Raw genomic sequence first — 22,461 nt, 5'->3', positions numbered from 1 at the left:
GACCGCCAACCCCCCTTCCGCTCTAGAACGGTATAAAAGTCTTCTAGGGAGCCGTGCCGGATGCCCATCCCAGATGAACTTGAGGATTGCCGACTGAAGAGTTGCTATCGCACGAGACGGGGGAGCCAGAGGGAGCACCTGGAAGACGTATAATATGCGCAGCAATGTGGTCATCTTCACCGCCGATACCCTGCCCAGCTAGGAAAGTTTCGCCTAGCTCTCCAAATCTCGCTGCACCTCCCGGACTAATGTCGCATAATTCAAGCTCACCGTCTTCACAACTGAAGACGCCAAATCAATACCCAAGTAAGGGAGTCGTGATGACGACCAAAGAAACGGAAATCGAGTCTTCAACTCCTGCTCGCGTTCTGGGTTCACAGACAAACTAAGGACCTGGGATTTCTGCATATTTACCCGGAACCCCGAGATCTGGCTAAACTCCTCCATTATCGCCATTAGCTCAGGCAGGGAGGTCGCGGGTTCAGCCAGGGTAAGAATCACATCATCTGCATACAGAGTGATAAGGTGATGATCCCCTCCAAACTTAACCCCAGAGACCAAGGGGCTGTCTCGTAGACGCTGCACAAAGGGCTGCATAAAGAGCGCAAACAAAAGGGGGGAGAGAGGGCACCCCTTTCGAGTCCCCCGTCCAATCGAGAACGGCAAAGAGACTGTACCATTAACCCGGACCGCAGCCCTAGGCGAGCGATAAATGCACTGAACCCACCTCCTAAAGCCCGGACCCAATCCATAACAATCCAGCACCCGGAATAAGTAAGGCCAGTGGACCCTATCAAACGCCTTCTCCGCGTCAATAGAGAGGAGCAGCGCCTCCCTACGAGATCTGCTAGTTTTATCTAAATGTAGCAGTCGCTTCGTATTATCACTACACTGACGGTGGGGTATAAAGCCCGCCTGGTCCGGATCTATAAGACCCGGCATATAGGGATTAAGGCGGTGGGCCAGTATTCCAGTAAAAAGCTTAGCATCCATGTTCAAAAGCGAGATTGGTCTGTACGAAGCACACTCCTCAGGGTCGTTCCCTTGCTTGTGTATCACCGCAATGATAGCTTCGGACATACTGGGCACAAGAGCCCCTGACTCCTGAAAAGAGTTAAAAAGACGCACCAGAAATGGTGCAAGCTCCAGGCAGAAAGTCTTATAAAAAAGCGCCGTAAAGCCATCAGGGCCGGGAGACTTCCCCACCTTTAGCCTTGATATTGCCGAGATAACCTCCTCTACTCTGATAGGCTGATCCAAGGAAGACGCTTCCCGCTCGCCAAGCAGAGTAATTGCTATCCCTGAGAGGAATGCGGCTGGATTCGCATCGCTCTGAGCATCAGCCGTATATAACACTTGATAATATTCGGCGAACGCTTCTGCAATATGATCATCTGTGTGGGCCTCCCTCCCCGAAGGTGAGCAAACCATTTTTATCGCTGCTGCCGCGCGCTGTGCTCTCAACCGATGCGCCAAGAGCCTGCCACACTTATTACTCCCAATGTAATATTTATGCTTAAGCCGCGCTATCGCATACTCCGCCCTGTCCCAGTCCAGCCACCTCAACTGCTGCCTCATTTTCTCCAGTTCCCGCCAAATTCTCGGTACACCCGTGGACTTATGGGATCACTCCAGTGCTGCCACCTTTTGTTCTAGAGCCGCCCTCTGCTCCCTCCTTGCCCTATTATCTCTCGCTGATAGCAACATTACCTCCCCCCGCACAACTGCCTTCAGAGCCTCCCACAGAGTCTCTAAAAGGGTTGTCCCATCATCATTGTGGCTAAGATAATCCTAAATCACGCGCCGTAGCGACTCCTCTGTTTCTTTATTCTGCAAGATCGCGTCCCTAAAACGCCAGCTCGAATTGCCCACCCGACCCACATCCACACCAACCTCCACCGTGATAGGCCAGAAAGAAGTCAATCCGTGCGTACGTCTAGGTAGCCACCGAATAAAAGGAGTAGTCCCTAAGCGAAGGATGTGTTCTCCTCCAAACATCCTCCAGTCCACACTCGGCCAACCACTGTCGCCCTGCCGTTGTCAACGCACCCGTCTGTCCAAAGCGGTGCCCAGATCGGTCCAACTCATTGTCCATTACCTATTTAAAATCACCTCCCACTAAAACAGCACTATCGGGTGTCGCAAGTGCCGGAGCAATCGCCTGTTTCAGGAAGGATTCTTGCTGCGCATTGGGGGCGTACAAAGAAGCAATGGTAAAGCAGAAAGCCCCCACCCGTAGTCTAAGGGCCAGGAATCTGCCCTGCACCTCATGTATCTTTGCTATCACTTCCCCAGAGAAGGTCTTCAAGAGCAATATCGCCACCCCAGCATGTTTCGTGGAGGACGAGGACCAGAACTGTCTAGGAAACCACCTTGAGCGCATACGATATGTGTCCCTAGCCAGTAAATGCGTCTCCTGTAAGAGGCAAATGTGACTACCAGAGCGCTCAAGCGCCGACAGGATCGCTAATCTCTTAGCCGGACTGTTAAGACCACGGACATTCAAGCTTAGACACTTAAGAGACATATGACCCAGTATCAAAGTCACTCATGAGGAGGATCTGCCGGGGGAGCCCACGCCCAGACCAGCCCCAAGGCCGCTCCGAACCACGGGGCCAGTCAGCCAAGACAACTTGTATACAAGTTCCAGGGGAAGCACACCAACATACAACCATAACGCACAACAGGTGCTCATAACCATAAAGTCCTCTATCACTCATCTCCTAAGAGGCAAAGTCTCAACAGGGGCAGCACAACCACTCAAGTTTGTCGTATAGCGTCCAACGACTCCACCGCCCAGGTCCCGCCGTAATGGTCACATGACCTGAATTGTTGCGCCCACATCCGAGCCACCATCCCAGCCCTCCAGCGACTAAGCATGTGTTCCAGCGGCCACGCTACTCAGTACAGATTGCCGCTCCAACGCCTGCTCCGATGTTGTAGGTCGCTGCTGTTTCCTCCTCCTCTCCTTACGCCGCCATTGCGGTCGGTCCCCATCAGCCGTGTCCACAGATGTGCCCTCCTCTTGATTGTCTCCCTCCAAACTAACAATCTTTCTCGCTTCCGGCACGGATTTCACCTGGCGGAGCTGTTCTTCCCAACGAAAGATAAGGCAGAAAGGGTGCCCCCAAGTGTAAGACACCGAGTGCGCCCGCAGGTGCTCCGTGATGGGCTTAAATTCGCGGCACCTCTGCAGAGTCCGTAGCGAGAGGTCTTGAAATAATTGGAGCTTGTGCCCTCGAAACTGAATCTGTGCGAGATTATGGGCCCTCTGCAAGATGCTTTCTTTAAGCCCATAATTATGAACACATGCCAGGATATCGGGCGGACGCTCTCCGGGTCCGCCGCTGCGGCCCGCACAATGGACCCTGTCTAGTGTAATCTCCCGGGCACTCTCCAGGCCAAGCACAGAGTCAAACAGCGCCACCACAAATTCACTAATGTCCTCCTTCTCTGCTCCGAGTGGCACACCCCTGATGCGAATGTTATGCCGTCGCGACCTATTTTCCAAGTCTTCAACTGCAGACTGGAGGAGTTCCTGCTGGTCACGCAGGCGTATGACCTCTTGTTGCATGCCCGCTAACTCCTCACCACGAGAGATCTTGCCATCCTCAACCTGGGCCACCCGCTCGCCCAGAGAGGTGACCTCCACTCGTAGCTCTTTCACCTCTTGGCAAATGTCTCTACGAAGTTCCTACAGGTCACTCCGCAAAGAGTCAAACAATGAGGTAAGGAAACCCTTTGTGACCGGGGCCTCCCAGTCCTCCTCCATCTCCCCAATACCTCAAGAGACCGCGCCGCCGCCGACCCCTCAGCCGATTTGCCTTGTACCGGGTGGGATCTGGTCAACATTTCTCTCATCCACTGATCTCGTTTTGGCTTGGAGGACGTCATAGCCCCAAGTGCCTCTCTGAGGCCCATGCCCGTCACGTCTAGAGCCTCTTCATACTGCCCGCTGTGGGTCGAGTTGCCAGTTCCTTCACTTTATGCCCTTCAGACTCTGGCCACCAGCTTCTGCATCCACCGCTGCCAAAAGTTCATAGGCCAGTTGCAGGCCCCAAGCTCCCCCCGAACTCGGGCTGGGCCACCGCGGGCCGACCGCACCGCCGATGGGGGGCCCGATCTCCTAGCGCCAGTCCAAGCTCCACCAACCTGGAGCGGGAGCGCAAATGTATAATGGTGCGCTGTATCGCGCCCGGGACCTCCACCCCGCAACGGCCCAGCAAGGAAATGGCCGCCACAGAGACCCGCTGCACCCCTGCCCTGCGACCTCCGGCGCGAGGTTCAGCACTCTCCACTGCTCCAATGCGGGTCCGGGCAACCTCCGCGTTGCTTCAGAGTGCCGGGCGGCCGGAAGGCCCAACACCGCCGCCGCTCTCCTCAGAGGGCGTCCCGACTCTCCCTCGGGGCGCCCGCATTCTCTCGGTCCCCTTCAGCTAGCCAGGAGGGCCTGGGGCTCTAAGAGACGGGGCCACCAAGCTTTTACTGGGACCCGGGCGGCGGAGCGCAGACGAACGGGTCCGCTCACGCCGCCATCTTGGCCACGCCCCCAGAGCACATTTTATGCATCTGTCCAGTCCTACTTCACCGCAGTAGCAACACTGACCGGGAAGAACAGAGGTTCAATAATTATTTTAAGTAACATATGAAGCAATTTCATACCAATTTACCGGGAGAAAGATTAAATTGCACCAACTATATGATAATTCTTGTTATACCAAACCAATGCATGCAATTATGACAGTGTCATGGCTAGCCCTGAAGTGTCCGAACCACAGAAGGGTTTTTAAGAGCAAAACACTGATTAAGAACGCGATAGACAGTTTCTCCTAACTGTCTAAGCTTTTACATCCCACCCCACACCAATTCTGCAGTGAGCTATCTCGTCAACAGGCAACATCGTACAGTTTTTACAATGAGAGGATATTGGATCATTCTGACTAGCAAACCCTCATAAGTTTTGCAGACTTGGAAGGTAAAATATTTTCTAGAACAATATAAACCCAAATGAAGGATTGCTTAGTGGGCAGCATCAACATCTGCTCATTATAAAGAAAGATTTAAAATTACTAACGTTTTGGAATCTACAACATTCAATAAGAATAAAGTATTGTTTAATAATTAATTATTTTTCCCCCACACACCCTCAACTCGCTGAGCCACCTTGACCACTGGACAAATGCTTTTATGTACTTTTATGATTCAACCCTGTAAGCTGAATTGTTACAATGTGCTTCCCAATCAATAAAGTGCAAGTGCAGACAAAAGTGGGTTTTCCCTTTTTTCTGTGATAGAAAAATGCTAAATATGTTTAAATTATCTTGGGCAATGTATTTTTTAACAGATACAATGACTTCTTAAATTGCTTATCATTGAACCTTAACAGACTTCCATCTAGGTAGCTGTTAGAAATGGGGTCTCTAGTTGGCAGTCAGGTTATACCCAGTCTGAGTAGGGACCCTCACTCTAGTCAGGGTAAGGGAGATAACCAGCTCAGATAACCCCTGCTCACCACCTTGTTAGCTTCTCATGAGCTGTCAGGCTTATCTCAGAAGCAATGTGTAAAGGATTTGCACATAACACACAGTAATACAGTGCAAACACTACAAAAAGACACCACAGCAGTTTTAGAAAAAATAGCCAATATTTATCAGTGTAAAACAAGACCGAAACAAGGAAAATCCAACGTGCTTTAATAAAGATATGAATTTTGCAAGAATTACAGTTCCTTGAAATCGATGGCTCCGTCTGGGGCTATCACGGTGTCGTGAACAACAAATCCAACAGTTCAGGACGGCTGCAGCGTCGCGGGCCAGCTACGGTGTCAGGAAGACCAGGAAACAGTACCTTGGAAATGTAGGGCGTCGTGAGCCTAGCGCAGAGATCCGGAGAGCGGCGTTACAGGTATCGCTTCCAGCGGTCGGTGCGGGGGTCGTCGGGCCCTTAAAGTCACACGGGTTGCAGATCGAACTCCAGGCTGATGACGAAGTCAGGAGCACTGGCATTTATGGCATTGGGGCTGTGGTGTCAAGTGGGACGATGCAACGTGCGGTGCCCATAGATCACGGAGCAGGCAGTGGCTCTCTGACAGCATCCTGCAGCATCGATGAGACCAGGACTGTGGTGTGAAGCGGGATGGTGCGATGTGTGGTATCTCCAGGTCATGGTGGAGGCTACAGCCTCGTGGTTGCTGAAGCACTGTCATCAGCAGGCCCAAAGCGGTGGCGCGGACTGGCTCCGTGCAGCGCCCACAGATAGCAGAGCAGACTAGGATGTCTGTTGACAATGCTGGAGTTGATGGCGCTGGCGTCAGTGGACCAGGGCTGCCATGCCGGACTGGACAGTGGTCGTGTACCTCACAAGCAGTGTCCTCAGGCCATGGTGCCGGCGCCAGGGCACACGGGTCACGGTGCAAGCTCTGGCTGGGTGATGGTGTCAGGTGGTGGCGGCGGTGAGACCAGGGTTGTGATGCGGGGCACAGCTCCGTGCATCGTAGTCAGGTCACTGCAGTCAGCTGCGTTGTTGACGGCAATGCAGTGGTTTTTCTTCTGTTGCAGCACAAAACACTGTTTACAGTGATGTAGGCAGATGAAGCTGAAGACTTTGATATCCCTGCTCTACTCCAAGCCCTTGGAGAAACTTCACAAAGAGGATAGACAGCCAAGTCCAGCCTTTGCCCTCTTTAAGGTCAAAGCAGCAACTGCAGGTCAACCCAGCAAAGCGCACACAGCAGGGGGGCAGAACTCCTCCTCCAGCTCCTCTTCTTGGCAGAGGTTCCTCTAACTACTTATACTCATTTCTGCCTTTGAAGTAGGCAAACTTTAACAGAAAGTCTCTATTGTTCACAAGATTCTGCCTTGCCCAGGCCTGGCCCCGGACACACTCCAGGGGTATCTGAGACTGCATTGTGTGAGAACAGGCACAGCCCTTTCAGGTGTAGATGTCAGCTCCTCACTTCCGTCTCCAGCCAGGGAGACTCATCAGGATGTGCAGGACACTCATCAGCTCCCTTTGTGTCACTGTCTAGAGGGAATTCACAAATAGCCCAACTGTCAGTCTGACCCAGACATGGATTCCGCAGGCAGGAAGAGGCACAGAATGGTTAAGCAAGAAAATGCCGACTTTCTAAAAGTGGCATTTTTAAATAGACAATCTAAAAACCAACTCTACAGAAAGATGTATTTTTAAACTGTGAGTTCAGAGACCCCAAACTCCAGATCACTATCTGCTCCCAGTGGGAAATTACACTCAAGAGAAATTTAAATGCAATCCCCATGTTAACCTATGGGAGAGATATGCCTTGCTATAGTGAAACACAAATTTGTCAGTCTTTCACTATCGGGACATGTCAAACACACCAGTACATGTCCTACCTTTTAAATACACTGCATCCTGTCCATGGGGTTACCTAGGGCCTATCTTAGGGGTGCCTACATGTAGTAAAAGGGAAAGTTGGGCCTGGCAAGTAGGTACACTTTCCAATTTGAATTGGCAGTACCAGACTGCACACACAGACACTGCAGTGGCAGATCTGAGACATGTTTACAGGGCTATTCATGCAAGAGGCACAATCGGTGCTGCAGGCCCACTAGTAGCATTTGATTTAGAGGCCCTGGGCACACAGTGCACTTTACTAGGGACTTACTAGTAAATCAAATAAGTCAATAATGGATAACCCAATCACCCATACAATTTACACAGGGAGAACTTGCACGTTAGCACTGATCAGTAGTGGTAAAGTGTGCAGAGACAATAAACAAGCAAAAACAGAGTCCAGCATACCATAAAAACAGGAGGTCAGAAGGCAAAAAGACAGGGGAAACATGCCAAAAGATGCCAGGTCTAACAGTAACTCTTTTCAGCACAGAATCAGTCAAGCAAGAAACTGAAGGCGTGCAGGGGTGACATTTATAGGCAGCTCTGCTCTGTCACTTCCAGGGCAGAACAAACCTATGTGGAGCCATCCAGTGCCATACAGCGGCAGCAAGGGCTTTGCTGAGAAAAGTTTGCAGGTCCAGCCTGGTGCCTGGGCAATACTGTAAATGTTTGAAGTATCCATCAGAATTTCTAAAATGATTTTGGGACTAACTGCCTATTGAAGGCTACGAGGAAGTCAGATACTGTATTGTCTAATACCACTGGATGAATTTCGAATTTCATTATGTGAGATGTTATAAGTGTTGATTCGTCACAATTACAAGAGTAACTCTGCTTTTGCAAAAGGACAACTGTAACACAAAGGTGGCCTCAAACCTCCTCTAATTATCAGGTTTTATCAGCCAGGCAAGAATGTAAGCCTAGACACAAACACCTTGTTGGTAGCTGTGGACAATGCCAACAGCCAGTTAACCTGATGGACAATCATGGAGTTAATGACAGAATGAAGGAGAGGGCAACACATTCAAAGGGTAGTCTCCTATTATAATTCTTACAAATTTTGAGTTGCATGTCAGAATTGTTATTTGAAAACTAGCATCCTGGCGATCCAAAGTTACCACCCAATCCGGATTCTTGAGTCCCTCAAGAATTTGTTAGAGGATGAGGATTCTGAAGCTCTGCTTCCTAAGGACTTTGTTCAGGTAACGAAGATAAAAGATCTGTCAAGGACCTCTATCCTGCTAGGGAATTATATGAACCCCTTCCCCACCAAGGGCATGATGGCTACGTCCAGTGGCGCAGCGCTGAGGCAACACGGACGTAACCATTGCGTCCCTGTATTGGCCCTCAGGGGAAGCGCTCCCCCGAGGTTCTCCCCCTCCAGGGCAGAGATGGAAGGGGAATTGCTTCCCCTTCCACCCCTGACCCGCACTATCTAATGACATAGGTTCACTATCTGAATTCCCCGAGGTGTTTAGTTTTCAGAAATGGCCAGGTTTGCTAGGTTTTCTTAGGTGCTGGTTGATCTAGAGGCCAAAATCCACAGCTAGGCACTTTGCAAAAACAGGTAAATTTTCTTTGGGAAAATGTGATGTGTCCATGTTGTGTTTTGGGGCATTTCCTGTCGCAGACACTAGGCATACCCACACAAGTGAGGTACCATTTTTATCGGGAGACCTCGGGGATCACTGGGTAGAAGGGAGTTTGTGGCTCCCCTCAGATTCCAGAACTTTCCATCACTGAAATGTGAGGAAAAAGTGTTTTTGCTGACTTTTGTGGTTTGCAAAGGATTCTGGGTAACAGAACCTAGTGAAGGCCCCACAAGTCACCCCATTCTGAATTCCCCTAGGTGTCTAGTTTTTAGAAATGTCCAGGTTTAATAAGTTTCCCTAGGTGCCGGCTGAGCTAGAGGCCAAAATCCACAGCTTGGCACATTGCAAAAAAAGGTCAGTTTTCTATGGGAAAATGTGATGGGTCCACATTGTGTTTTGGGGCATTTCCTGTTGCAGGCACTAGGCCTACCCACACAAGTGAGGTACCATTTTTATCAGGAGACTTAGGGGAATGTTGGGCGGAAGTAAATTTGTGGCTCCTCTTAGAGTCCTGAACTTTTTATCACCGAAATGTGAGGGAAAAGTGTTTTTTTTGCCAAATTGAGGTGTGCAAAGGATTCTGGGTAACAGAACCTGGTGAGAGCCCCACAAGTCACCCCCAACCTGGATTCCCCGGTGTGTCTACTTTTTAAAAATGCACAGGTTTGGTAGGTTTTCCTAGGTGCCGAATGAGCTAGAGGCCAAAATCCACAGCTAGGTACTTTGCAAACAACAACAGATTTCAATGTAAAAATGTGATGTGTCCATGTTGCATTTCATGCCGCAGGCATTAGGCCTCCCCATACAAGTGTGGTACCATTTTTATCGGGAGACTTGGGGGAACTCAGAATAGAAGAAAAAGTGTTTTGTCCCTTGTCTTTCTCTACATTTTTTCCTTCCAAATGTAAGACAGTGTGTAAAAAAGATGACTATTTTAGAAATGCCCTGTAATACACAAGCTAGAATGGGGACCCCGGGATTCAGAGATGTGCAAATAACCACTGCTTCAACACCTTATCGTGTGCCCTTTTTGGAAATACAAAAGTTTCCTTGATACCTATTTTTGAATCTTTATATTTCACCAAATAAATTGCTGTATACCCAGTATAAGTATATAATGAAAACCCACTGCAAGGTGCCGATAATTTATTGGCTCTGAGCACCTAGGGTTCTTGATGAACCTACAAGCCCTATATCTCCACAACCAGAAGAGACCAGCAGACGTAACAGTATATTGTTTTTGAAAATCTGACATCGCAGGAAAAAGTTAGAGTAAAACGTGGAGAGAAATGGCTGTTTTTTTTCCACCTCAATGTCAATATTTTTTTTATTTCAGCTGTTATTTTCTGTAGGAAAGCTTTGTAGGACCCCTTGCTGAATTCAAAATGTTGTCTACTTTTCAGAAATGTCTAGCTGTCCGGGATCCAGCATTGGTTTCATGCCCATTTCTGTCTCTAACTGTAGTGAGGCTGAAAGCACAAAAAATAGTAAAAATGGGGTATGTCCCAGTAAAATGCCAAAATTGTGTTGAAAAATGTGGTATTCTCATTCAAGTCTGCCTGTTCCTGAAAGCCGGGAAGATGGTGATTTTAGCACCGTAAACCCTTTGTTGATGCCATTTTCAGGAGAAAAAAAACATAAGCTTCCTTCTGCAGCACTTCTTCCCCATTTAAAAAAAAAAAAGCAAAAAAAAAGGCTTGGCAATTGAGGGGGAAAAGGCCTGGCAACGAAGGGGTTAATATAATATTTGGAGTATTACACCGTCTATCTCCCACTCCTACACATATACTCTAGGCCTGATTTATACTTTGGCAGATGGGGTATCTGCGATTTCCATGGCACTCAACTACCGCCATGATGAGAGAACTCCGTCACTCAAATTTGTGAACACCGTGAAGCCTTTGAAGCGGTGGTCAACCTGTAGTAACAGAGATGATTTGCAATTTGAATGAAACATATGCAATTTTTCTCTCGTATGTACTTTCATGCTGGTTATATGAAAGGGGTGCAACAAAGAAATAACAAAAATAATCTGTCACGGCAACAGATAAAGAAACCAAAGTGGAATACTACAGAAGTTGGCCATTGCTCTAAAACAGAAAAAGGAGGGAGAAAAAGGTAGAACTGACCACTAGTGAGCAAGAATTATTAAAAGACACTGCAACCAACAAATGAAATAGCTGTAAGCCATAAGAAGTATACTAAAGGTATACGCAAGGCCGAACGCTTACGCTCGACCTAAAAAAACAAAAAAGCTCATTTACATTGCTTAAGAGAATCATAGACAAAAACGTTGACTACTCTAATACTGTGTCTCATCCGTACTCCTGTACGGAGCAGATGTCCTTGCCTTACCATGCCTAGTTAAGGCCAATCTCCTGAAATATGTTTCTCACTGATCGCCATAGATTAAAAAAACAGTTCTGTTGTATTTGACGTATTCTCTTAATTACTCTCAATGTTATCCTTGATCACATGGGAATGATAAATAAATGGACTTCATTCTTTATTACACTAATAGTGAAAATTGTCACATTATTTACTATTAGTTTAATAAAAAAAACAGACAAAAAACAAGTAAAGTAGAGCGCCAACGGACGTCTGACAGCAGGAGCTGTCTATGTGCTCCTGGCACAGATTTTGCCACCTCTGAGGCTAGCGATCACAAAGCAGGGCTTGAAAAATCATAAAAACTTTACTAGACCTGCAGGTCAAGTAATTTAAATAATCTACTCAACCTAACTGTAATGTACTTGACCCGTAAACGGGACTCAAATTGCGCAATCCTAGGCAAATAGTTTACAGAGTTGCATTTTTCTTAATTCTCACATATGATTGCACTTTCAAAATACGGGAGCTCAGCATTTCTGCAGTACAAAAAAACTCTTTTGTTTGATTTAGTAGACTAAAGTTTGCTGCATGCATCACAAGAATCTAGCCCAAATACCCATGAGGACTAGCCCACATAACCTAGGACTTCTTTTAGTTTACTAACAACATTGACATCAGGGCAGGAGTGTTTCTCAGTTTGTTTAAACACTCAAATTTAATAAATATATTACTAAACCACGACGTGGTAATATATTGTCATCTACACACAGTAACTTTCCAAGAAATGTCCAAAAACCTCTCCACTAACTTGCAGCTTTACTGATAAAACTGTACAAAATGTGAAAATTGGGTTTCAAAAAACATATCCTTTGCACATCAACATGTAAAGTATTCAGATTTGTTTTCATCCTATTAAAATAGATTTTCATCATACAGAAATATTAAAAAGGGCTTTCACAACTACTGAAAAATATATTTTGAAATGTTTGCACAGTTGACTTAGTCAAATGTTGTATGTTAGGAAAAACCTGACACCCTATATCCTTTTATTTCACATTCTAAGCAACAGGTCACACAGTTCACTTTACAATGTCCTGGAACACTGCAGTCAGAAGGAAAATTAACTGTAAGAAAAAATGACTTTTGACTTCTGTCTGTGAACACAGAGCAAATGTGACAGAAGAACACGATTCAAAGGCATCTTTTATTGCCCCTCCACTTTTCAACTAAACAAAACACCTGTTCAGTGTCAGCTCCCAGAAGGGACCAGTAAGTATTAAAAATAGCTCGACCTGATCAAATAAATCTTGCCAATGTGAGTGGATTTTTGGAGCCCTGCGAAGTCAATGCCAGGGTAGCAAGGGTCAAGACAGGGGTCGCAGTTATGACCCCTGGTGACCCCTAAATGTCGTCTATGTTTATACATCTGTTATAATATTTGAATGTGTTGTAAAAGGTTGTACAAATTTATGTATAAGGGTAAAAAGTTCAATCAATTAAAAAAAAAAAATACATTGATAGGGAAAATGACTAGGCAAAAAGTAAAATTCCAACCCCATAATAAACTATGGTCATTATTGAACAGGCTTTCTGCTCACCATTCAAAATCACTAACTTACTCACCGATTCCACGTCTTTCCATGGGTAGAACAGTGACTGTGATATTATCAGAGCTCCGCTGACCAGCAGTGTCTGTGACAGTTAGCTGGAAGGCGTACACACCCTCCTGCAAATGAGAGACCTGGAGCATTCCTGGCTGAGGCACCTGATTGTAAAGAAACATAAAAAGAAAATCGAAATTTACCAAGACTGGTCTTACACTTTTTTCTGGAAAAACGTGAATTCTCATTGCTTGGGTGCATGTTATAGTGACACGGAAAAAAAACAAATGATATATACCAATTACTCTGTATTTCATATTGATTAAAACTAATCACATCAAACATCACAAACCGTCTTTCAGGGGTGCCTAACTTTGGGTACAGGTGAAATGTTCAGAATACCCACATGGGGTGCAACGCATTCCGAGACCTAATTAACATTCTGTAGGAAGTTGTATATCTACAATCATAGACATACATCTAGGTTTCGACAGTTGCTGCTGGGTAAAGTGGAAGGGCGGGGGTAAACAAAAAAAATAAAATAAGGAAACATATCTAAATCCCATGTGGCATCGCCACTTTTCTGGCTTCACCAGGCACAGACTCCCAAGACTGCTCTGGGGCCATTCTGAATGCTGCTAGCAGCATGTGAGCAGCACCAGGATTGGCCTGAGCACCCTCACTTTGTTCTCCTAGACAGACTGGGAGCTTGTGCCTGCTGTCTCCAACCCGGCAACGCAGCTCGGGTTGAGAAACTCAGTGCACATCTGAGTTTGGCTGTCCTGAGATGGCTGGCCAAACCCGCATGGGCACTGATAGCAGTGCCACCACTACTCCTCCCTGCCTGTCATCCCCCATGGACCCACCCCTAGAAAAAGAAACAATAATAACGTGGTTTATTATCGTTTTATTTTTAATGTTTTGAAGCTGTTGCTATTGGCAAGGGGGCAACGCTCCTCCTCCTCCATAGCGGAAGAGCCACCGCTGTGTTTAGAGCATATTTCTGTCTTTCTAGGGTATCAAAATCACCAGGATAATACTAAGCAATGTATGCAAGTTGTTGACTTCCATGCGTATTACTCCTACTTTGCACTTACACATGCAGGGTGGACAATCCTAATTAGAAGGTGCTGTGAATCTGTGTATATACACAGAAGGTAATTCTTTTTTATCTACAGATGTAAAAGCAATATGCTTGGGGTCTCATCTGCTCCTTTCATCTTGGAATTTATGTTCAAGTTATTAGATAAGCTACAAACAATGCAGAAAGAAGAAGCTAGAGAAGCACTAAATTTGAGCAGGCAGGACTGTATTACCGCTGCACCCACAGCCCTACAGTGGCTAACAAGGATGAGAAGAATCTCTTACAAAGCACTCTGCATTGCACAGTAGGCAGTCCATGAAAGAGCCCATCCTCCTACGAGCGAAACTCTCGCTCTACCGGCAAAACAGAATCGCAAGATCCAAAAAGTGGCAGCTCCTTCTCTGTTCAAACATAAACACTATGGAAAAAGCTCTGAGAGGAAATGAAGATCATCAAAGGCCATCTAGAATTTAAATAAGCACTTGCAATGCAATAGATCTCGCCTTTACTTGAGTTAGAGCTATCTGCATTGTAAGCTCATAACTGGATTTTTCTTGCCACATAAAATTGTCAACCCTGCTTCATAGTTTCATTTTTTTCCTGCCAAATAATTCCAGTGGCTTGCATATAACTAAACCACTTCCATTTACCTTCTTCCTCTATCAGCAGCAAAAAATGAAAATGTTGCCATTTAGCATCCTAATTTAAATCTGCCATGTTAATTCAAATAGAATACCACTTTAACCACCCCGCCATCAGAGTTGCTGGCTTACTAGCTAACAATTGCCCAAAAAAAGACACAAGACAGTCACAGAGGAGAAATAAACTAGAAGGGTCACCCAAACATATCAAGAGTGTTCTAACAGTCATAGTGTAATAAGGATGTTAATTTGGTCTGAATCATGGTCATAACTGTAATAAGATTAATAAAACATATACAATTATCATATAAACCTTTATCAGAAATACATGTTTGGCATTAGACTGTAATGATCAAAACAGGCCCTAGATGGCACCATAACAAAAATATCATTTGTAAGAAACATGGTCATGTAACCATATTGTTAGTCCCTAGAGGGCATAACCCCATGAAAAAAACAGTAGAAAGTGATTACGTGTAACCATATACTTAGCCCCTAGAGGGTGTTTTTAGGGCTAGCAGGTCTACTCCAATAATATTGCAAACAAGACCTTTAAAACAAAATTTCTCCCATCTGTAAAACAAAAGTGCCAGCCATGAGAAAGCTTAAGACACTGAATGGTGGAAGGGGTTATAATTTGGGGTCTCCAATATCCTAGTGTGGTGACCCAGAAATTATGTAAACAAGTTTTGTAAAAGTAATGCCCTGCAAAGGATTATGTGGGGAGTTTTCGTGCCTCGAATATTCTAGTATGTTGACTGCAATGCTCAGAACAGCCCTTTGAGGACACTGCGATGAAAATAGCACATGTAAGAAACATTGTCATGTAACTATGTGCAGTTAATATTGTAGTATCAGCACTCCCACCACGCCGGGAGAGCCGCTTTCACTAGGAGGATTTCTGTTTTATATAAAGCATTTACCAATTTCAAGTGTTTTAAGGGGAGAGCCACAAGAAATGACTCTGATTAGGTAACTGTGAACAATGTGACCAGAGCGCCAAAACCGCCAATCGAGTTCACGCAGTTGTGCCCGTTTGCGCAGTGAGCACCATGGCCACCATGTATCACAAAGGGGAGAGACAAAAGAAAAAAAAATAGTTCGACCGCGCTGAAGTATATCGGCAATTGTGCAATAATTCAGGTAATAGGGACAGTCTGCAAGGCGTGACAAAAACAGCCTCAAGGCGGGACAAATGCAAAGCATTTACCAATGACATCAAGTGATTTTTTGAAAGGCAAGCCCAGGAACAAATGAAAGTGATGGGCGTGGTTAAAAGCCCACAATACTTATAACAGGTCAAAACACTTGCATGCTCAATCTAAAAAGCAATAAAGGTCTGGTTGTTTCCCAAATCATGATTCAACAACGTGGCAAACCACAAGTGACTTGGTTTGCATTAACAATGTGCTAATCAGCGGTGTAGTAAGTCAGAGAGGGCCAGATGTAGGTATATAAGTAGCGATTTCAGTACTATTCCGAACCTCATCGCACTCAGGAGGATGTCATTATGCCTCGCTCTCTAATAGAAGATCTGCAAGACATGTTGATAGACGGTGTTTTCCTTCACAGGCAGTGGTGTGACACTCAACCCCTCCATGAACAGCGTCCATTACACCACCAACTATACCGCCTCCAACTATGCCTGGGATGACACCACCGCTGCATGCTGTCTCCCCTCCTTAGGGAGGATCCTTCCATCTCAGAAGATGAGAATAGGGAAGAAGGAGAATTACCGGCTCAGTCAGACGACTGGGATGACTACATTATTCCTACTCCATCTCCACCACATCACCCACCTGATGATTCCCCTTCAGAGGACATTGGTGTTTCACAGTATTATGGAAAGGGCAGCAGAAAGATTTCACCTACCCATAACAGTGTAGCACTCGGACTGCTTCTTATATGATTTTAAGGACCACGCTTGGAAATCGGTCAGGTCAGTACCTATCATTGATTACATCTGGCAGGAGGATATAAAGATCATGAAGAACCCCACTACAGTGCCAGCGGTCCTGCCCCATGTTGACCAAAAATTCAGGGCCCCTGATGATTCCCCTACATGCCTGTCTGGGCATCCCAGGCCAAATTCCGTAGTTTCCCAAACTGCGCAGAGAAGATCTAAAAATCCCACAGCCCCCATCTCAGTACCGCCTCTAGGTCAACTTCAGCAATTTTCTATCTAGGTTGACCTGATCTGCCTTTATCATTACATCCTTCTTTGATCCAGGCCCTTTCAATACTTTTAATATTGAAGATAGCATTGCTGATACATGGTCTCCTCATATATGTATCTTTTCTAAAAATGCCTGGCAAGAGCTGCAGATTCTTTTCAATGTTTGTAGGGACTGTGATATGGCAATTCCCTGTGCTCCTGGTTGTGGTCATAATTTGCCCATAACCATTGCAAAGTCCAAGTAAACAAGTTCATAGTCAATTGGAAAGGCATCAAGTTGTGAGTGCCAGTTTTACATAGCTATTCCTTTGACGTGATTGATCAATTTTACAGGACCTAGTGGTGTATCATCAGCATCACCAAGGGTGTTCCAGAATTATCTCTGGACCCTTTGTTAGCAACAGGGACAAATATGTTGTGTAAGTCAACAAGCATATATATTCCAAAATTGTTTAGGATTTTGCCAAAGGTGGAAAAACTGTGCATGCCAAATCATGGGCATTTTCCTGGTCGCAAAGGATGCTCTACATGCTTCTGCCCTTAATATAACCTCTGATCCAGCATTGTCAACTGTGTTATTAGTCTTGATTGTGTTCTGTAATCTGCCTACACTCTAGTCAGTCTACCATTCTTTATCAGTTCTAGAGCAGAGATCTTTCTTCACTAGCCATAATTTATTAAATACCATTACAGACCTCCTAGGCATTTAAACTCTGGAATGTAACTTCTGTGCTGTCATATTATATAGTACTATAGTTTAATATTTTCAGATTTCATGCAGGGCAGGTGGGAGGAACAAAGGCAGCGAGTTGACAATGGAGGGTAGGCAGGAGGGCTTGAGCAACACACAGACAAGAAAGTAGGCGGGAGGGGCAGGTGTAGAGAGAAGACCATGGTGGGAAGGTAGGAGGGGTTTGGGAAGCACAGTGGACAACAGGGAGTTAGCAGGGGCAGCAAGCCGATCATGGAGGGCAGGCAGTAAAGGCAGGGGCAGCACAACAGACAACAGAGGCATGATAGATGGGGTGGGGGCAGCACTTGGAACATGAAGAGCTGGAAGAAAGGGCATCAGCAGCAAGCTGGCCACGTTGATCTGGTGGGAAGGGCAACACAATTATCCAATAAGGACTAGCAAAATAGGTAGCAGCAGGATACAGACCACAGAAGGCAGCCCGGAAGGGCAGGGGCAGCAAACTGACCATGGAGAGCAGTCGAGGAGGGGCAGGGGAAGCAAACTAACACTCTTTGTCCTCCCACAAGGGCATAAGCTTTGGACAAAACATCCAGGTATGAAAACGCAGTACTAACATTAGGTTATTCTGAGTTCTGATACTAAGCGGAGATTGAGAGTACCTTCCAGATAGAGCAAAGCTTAAAAGTGTTTTGGGTTGCTTTTCTCCGTAACTCAAATGCTAAAGGTTAGTCTATTCACCAGCAATCACAGGTTTAAATACACACCATAATGACCATTATTATGCCTCATGAGAACAAAGTTGTGGTAATGAAAGTTTAGCAATGTAACCCACACGACTGCAAAGGTATATGCAACAACATTGTCGTACCCCAAGGCAACAGAATGATGGTCCATAAAGATACAAAGGTGGTATTCCTTGATGAAACAAAAATGCAACATCACATGGGTCGCATTCCAACAGAAACAATGCAGAAATGGGCCACCACCTGACCTCAAAAGACAATTGGTGTGTGTGATTCAACTTCCATGGACTATCGACATGATTAAAAGCGGCCATACAAATCAGTTAAAGGTCCCCGCAGTGTGACGTCCTGGGACAATCTATACATGGAACAGGACCGCTTTTTATCAGAAACAAAATAACCAAATACATCCAACAAAGAAACCTCCGCTCAAGATTGGTTAGAACACCACCATACAAGAAAAAGACTATAGGTGGTACATCCTTCTCCGTTCAAGCAGCCAAACTATGGAATTCATTACCCCCAACTATAAGAGCCACAGATAACTTTCTTGTCATCAGAAAACTACTCAAGAGTTGGCTCTTTCCTTCATAACCACCATATTCAAACAACTATGAACTGCATACGCCTATGTTGATAATGTTTTTTTTCAGATTAAGTGTATATTTCTAATTATGTATAGTTTCTTTAAAAAATATGTATCGCTACTATGTCATAACAATAAAATACACACACACTCTTTAAACCTGTTTGACTAAGTATATTTTTACCCTTGGTTCTAATTATGTATTGTATGTGCATGTGTGTGTGTATGTATGTATATATATATGTATGTGTATATGTTGTTTCTGTGCTTGGCATGTTCGTGGGTCATTGCATGGCTCCTAGGTGGTTTGTTATACTAGATATCTATGAATTCCTGCTCTCATCTTATCACACTTATCTACCCATCATCATACGTCATGTCTCTATCAAACTATCCTCCATTCTCACTCTGACTCATCCCAAATCCTTTCTACTACTTTAATCTCCTAAATAACTCTGCCTAAGCTCTTCCCTCCGTTTCCACATCTAACTCGCCAAACCTCACTCTACTACTGTGACCTCCCACACAACCCTACTAAATTCTCCCGCATTTATCTCACCCTGCTACTATGCTCTCCCTAACCCTTCTACGTACTCTTCCCTTCTCCATCCCCCTTTACTCATCCCAAGCCTTTGGGTTGAGTAAATTAAGGATATACTCCCAATTAACACTTCTGGATTTCTTTCCTCCTCCACCCCTCCATTACTCCAGTCAATCTAACTAACAAACTCTCATATCCGTGGCTCAAATTAACTCATAATAATACTAAAATTGTACTCATTATTTCCCGATACTAATCCATCACTAATTCTTGTTGGGTTCCAGAGTAGCGTGCAACTCACCGAAAAGCGCTTTGACGCCTCGTCAGGGGTAGTAAGCGCTATATAAATACGATTACAATACAATACAATACAATACAATACAATATATGATTTTGTGACTTGGAAATTGCGAGTCGGAGCGACTCACAATTTGCGAGTCGCAAAATCATATGCAGAATGGTGTCCATGACACCACCTGCGAATCGCAAGGGGGTTGCAAAGACCCACCTCATTAATATTCCTTGCGATTCCCTGCACTCACATGGATGGTGGCCTGCTGGAGACAGCAGACCTCCATGTCTGTGACTGCTTTTTTAATAAAGCAGTTTTTTTTTTTTTTTGTATTGCAGCCCGTTTTCCTTAAAGGAAAACGAGTTGCAATACAAAAGAAAAAAATGAAACCATTTAGTTTAATTTTTTCAGAGTAGGCAGTGATCCATTGGGCCACTGCCTGCTCTGAAAAAATATTTTGGGCGACATTCACAAAGGGGAAGGTGTCCCATGGGGACCCCTTCCCTTTTGCGAATGAGTTAGCACCCACTTGACATGGGTGCTAACTGCGAATTGCTTTGCGACCGCGTTCGTGGTCACAAAGCAATTCTGCATCGCGGTGTGAATCGCAAATAGGAAGGGAACACCCCTTCCTATTTGCGATTCGCATTCCCATTTTGTGAGTCGGTACCGACTCGCAAAATGGGAATGTGCATCGCGATGCCCATTTTGCATGGCGCAAACTGCGAATTTCGCAGTTTGCGCCATGCAAAACGGTTGCTACATCTGGCCCAGAGAGCAGTAATGCAAGCACTCCCCCTCCACATCTATTTGGTATTAAAAACAGCCACCAACTGGTATACAGTGGGCCCCTTAGTCTTCCGGGACATAACACAGCATCTGCTGCAATATTGATAGCTACGCTCTTGAAGCTTAACAATCCTTCAATCACCATTTGTATACTACTTTATGTATATGACGCTACTAAGTACCAGTGCTTCAAACCTGGTGCCTCATGCACAACATCAAAAAAGTTGCACTTTAAGGCACGTCGGGCAACATTTCCTTCCAACCTATGCAATATTCAGAGTAGCAACTTACTCAAGAATAAGTTAAGTGCTTTAGAACCACACCAAGAGGTAGGAAAGTGCTACAGAAATGTTGCAATATAATATTCCTGGCATTTAAATTGCTTTTATCTGTGGTTCCTAGGTCAGAAACACGAAGTAAAAGGTTTGTCAGTGCTTACAAACTTATGAGAGTGTGGCTATCCCACACCAAACATTCGCTTTTTTGGCTTAACCGTAAACACAATACAGCTGGAAAATACGTTACATACTATCAGATTCCTGCACTACTCAATTCTATCCAAATCTGCAAATAACCACAGATCCTATTTCTGTACCTTGAAATATTGAAATCTGCAAACCCTAATGTATTTTTTCGACTACAGAACGTTACTTGCTAAAAACTAGCAGAGAAAGGACATTTAAAATGAATGACAAATATTTACACAGTAAGTGGTTATTCTCAATCAGCAAAAGGTGTGGGCCTTACAATTCAAAACTGGCTCCAAATAAATAGTATATCCATAAATACATACAGACCAGTAACCTAATGTTTAAACATTTTCACTTTTTACTAGGTTACCATGTTTGTGTGGCTGTACTTCAGCAAGTAGAGGGGCAGAGCTGCAGAAGACCAGAAATGGTAAAATTACATGAACTCCAGAAAAAGGCTCACTGAACCCTGAAGAACCAGGGGCGAGCGATAAAGATTGATGAAGTAACCAGAAATGCTTCATAAAAATTTGAAATAACCTGAAGTGACTACCTACTCGGGGTAGGGAGGAGAAGGGAATCTACAACGGCGGAAATTTAGATCTCTCCTGCAGACTAGGAAAGTGACAAGGTTGATCAATTCGCATAAGTGCAGGCATGTGAGAAGAAACAGAGCTCTAAACAGGAACACGGAGTAAACTGATCTTGAGGTAATAATATTACAATCAGAAGCGTTCTAACCTCTGTTCAAACATTGATCTGATGTGCTATGACTAAGACCATTTTCAATTTTTAGCACAAGTCCCCTAGAATCATAAAGTCTGACTTAGACCATGGCTACTATGTCAAGTCAACATTCTAGAAGAGCAAAAACCTGACCCCAGTTGTCCATACTAAGGTAAGCTATTTTGGTTGGAAGTTCCAAACATGGCTGCATAGTGAAAGATATCAATTTAATTCTATGACCCTCCGGTCAAAGACAGACTTGGTGCAGGCCTCATCAGCGTAAAAGGAGGGAAATGGAGGCTATTACCACCCACCTTACAAGTGAGAATTTACTCTAGGTTGAGCTGCAACTTTAAACTGCTACTTGCACACAGGAAATAACTTACTACCAACATGGACAACAGAAGATACCAGAATATTGGGTATTGATTAGATGAAGAAAGCTAAAGCCGCACATAAAGTAATACTGTTCAACTCATGACAGGCGAGGAAGAGACAAAGAAGGGGCATCTTCAGATCTGGGGGTGAGGAATGAAAATCAGCAGAAGTAGAGAGTGGAGTAGCACAAACCTGCTGCAAATCACTCTTTTACTATTAGTTAGCAGTTACTTTTTAGTTCATCTACCTCATCTACAGGGAGTGCAGAATTATTAGGCAAGTTGTATTTTTGAGGATTAATTTTATTATTGAACAACAACCATGTTCTCAATGAACCCAAAAAACTCATTAATATCAAAGCTGAATATTTTTGGAAGTAGTTTTTAGTTTGTTTTTAGTTTTAGCTATGTTAGGGGGATATCTGTGTGTGCAGGTGACTA

General features: G+C 44.9%; 1 protein-coding gene across 2 annotated transcripts in view; it reads right to left on the bottom strand.

Annotated features, from left to right (window-relative positions):
- Nucleotides 1–22,461, bottom strand: part of LRP11 (LDL receptor related protein 11) — a 298,888-nt gene that overhangs the window by 168,712 nt on the left and 107,715 nt on the right. For both annotated transcript variants that reach the window (XM_069234298.1, XM_069234299.1), the window contains exon 3: nt 12,924–13,065. In XM_069234298.1, the coding sequence (XP_069090399.1) occupies nt 12,924–13,065 (142 nt within the window). The remainder of the gene's footprint in view (nt 1–12,923; nt 13,066–22,461) is intronic.

The sequence above is a fragment of the Pleurodeles waltl genome, chromosome 5, assembly GCF_031143425.1.
Source record: "Pleurodeles waltl isolate 20211129_DDA chromosome 5, aPleWal1.hap1.20221129, whole genome shotgun sequence".
Taxonomy (NCBI): Eukaryota; Metazoa; Chordata; class Amphibia; order Caudata; family Salamandridae; genus Pleurodeles; species Pleurodeles waltl.
The sequence above is the reverse complement of the archived record's forward strand: the minus strand, read 5'-3'. Positions and strand labels throughout refer to the sequence as shown.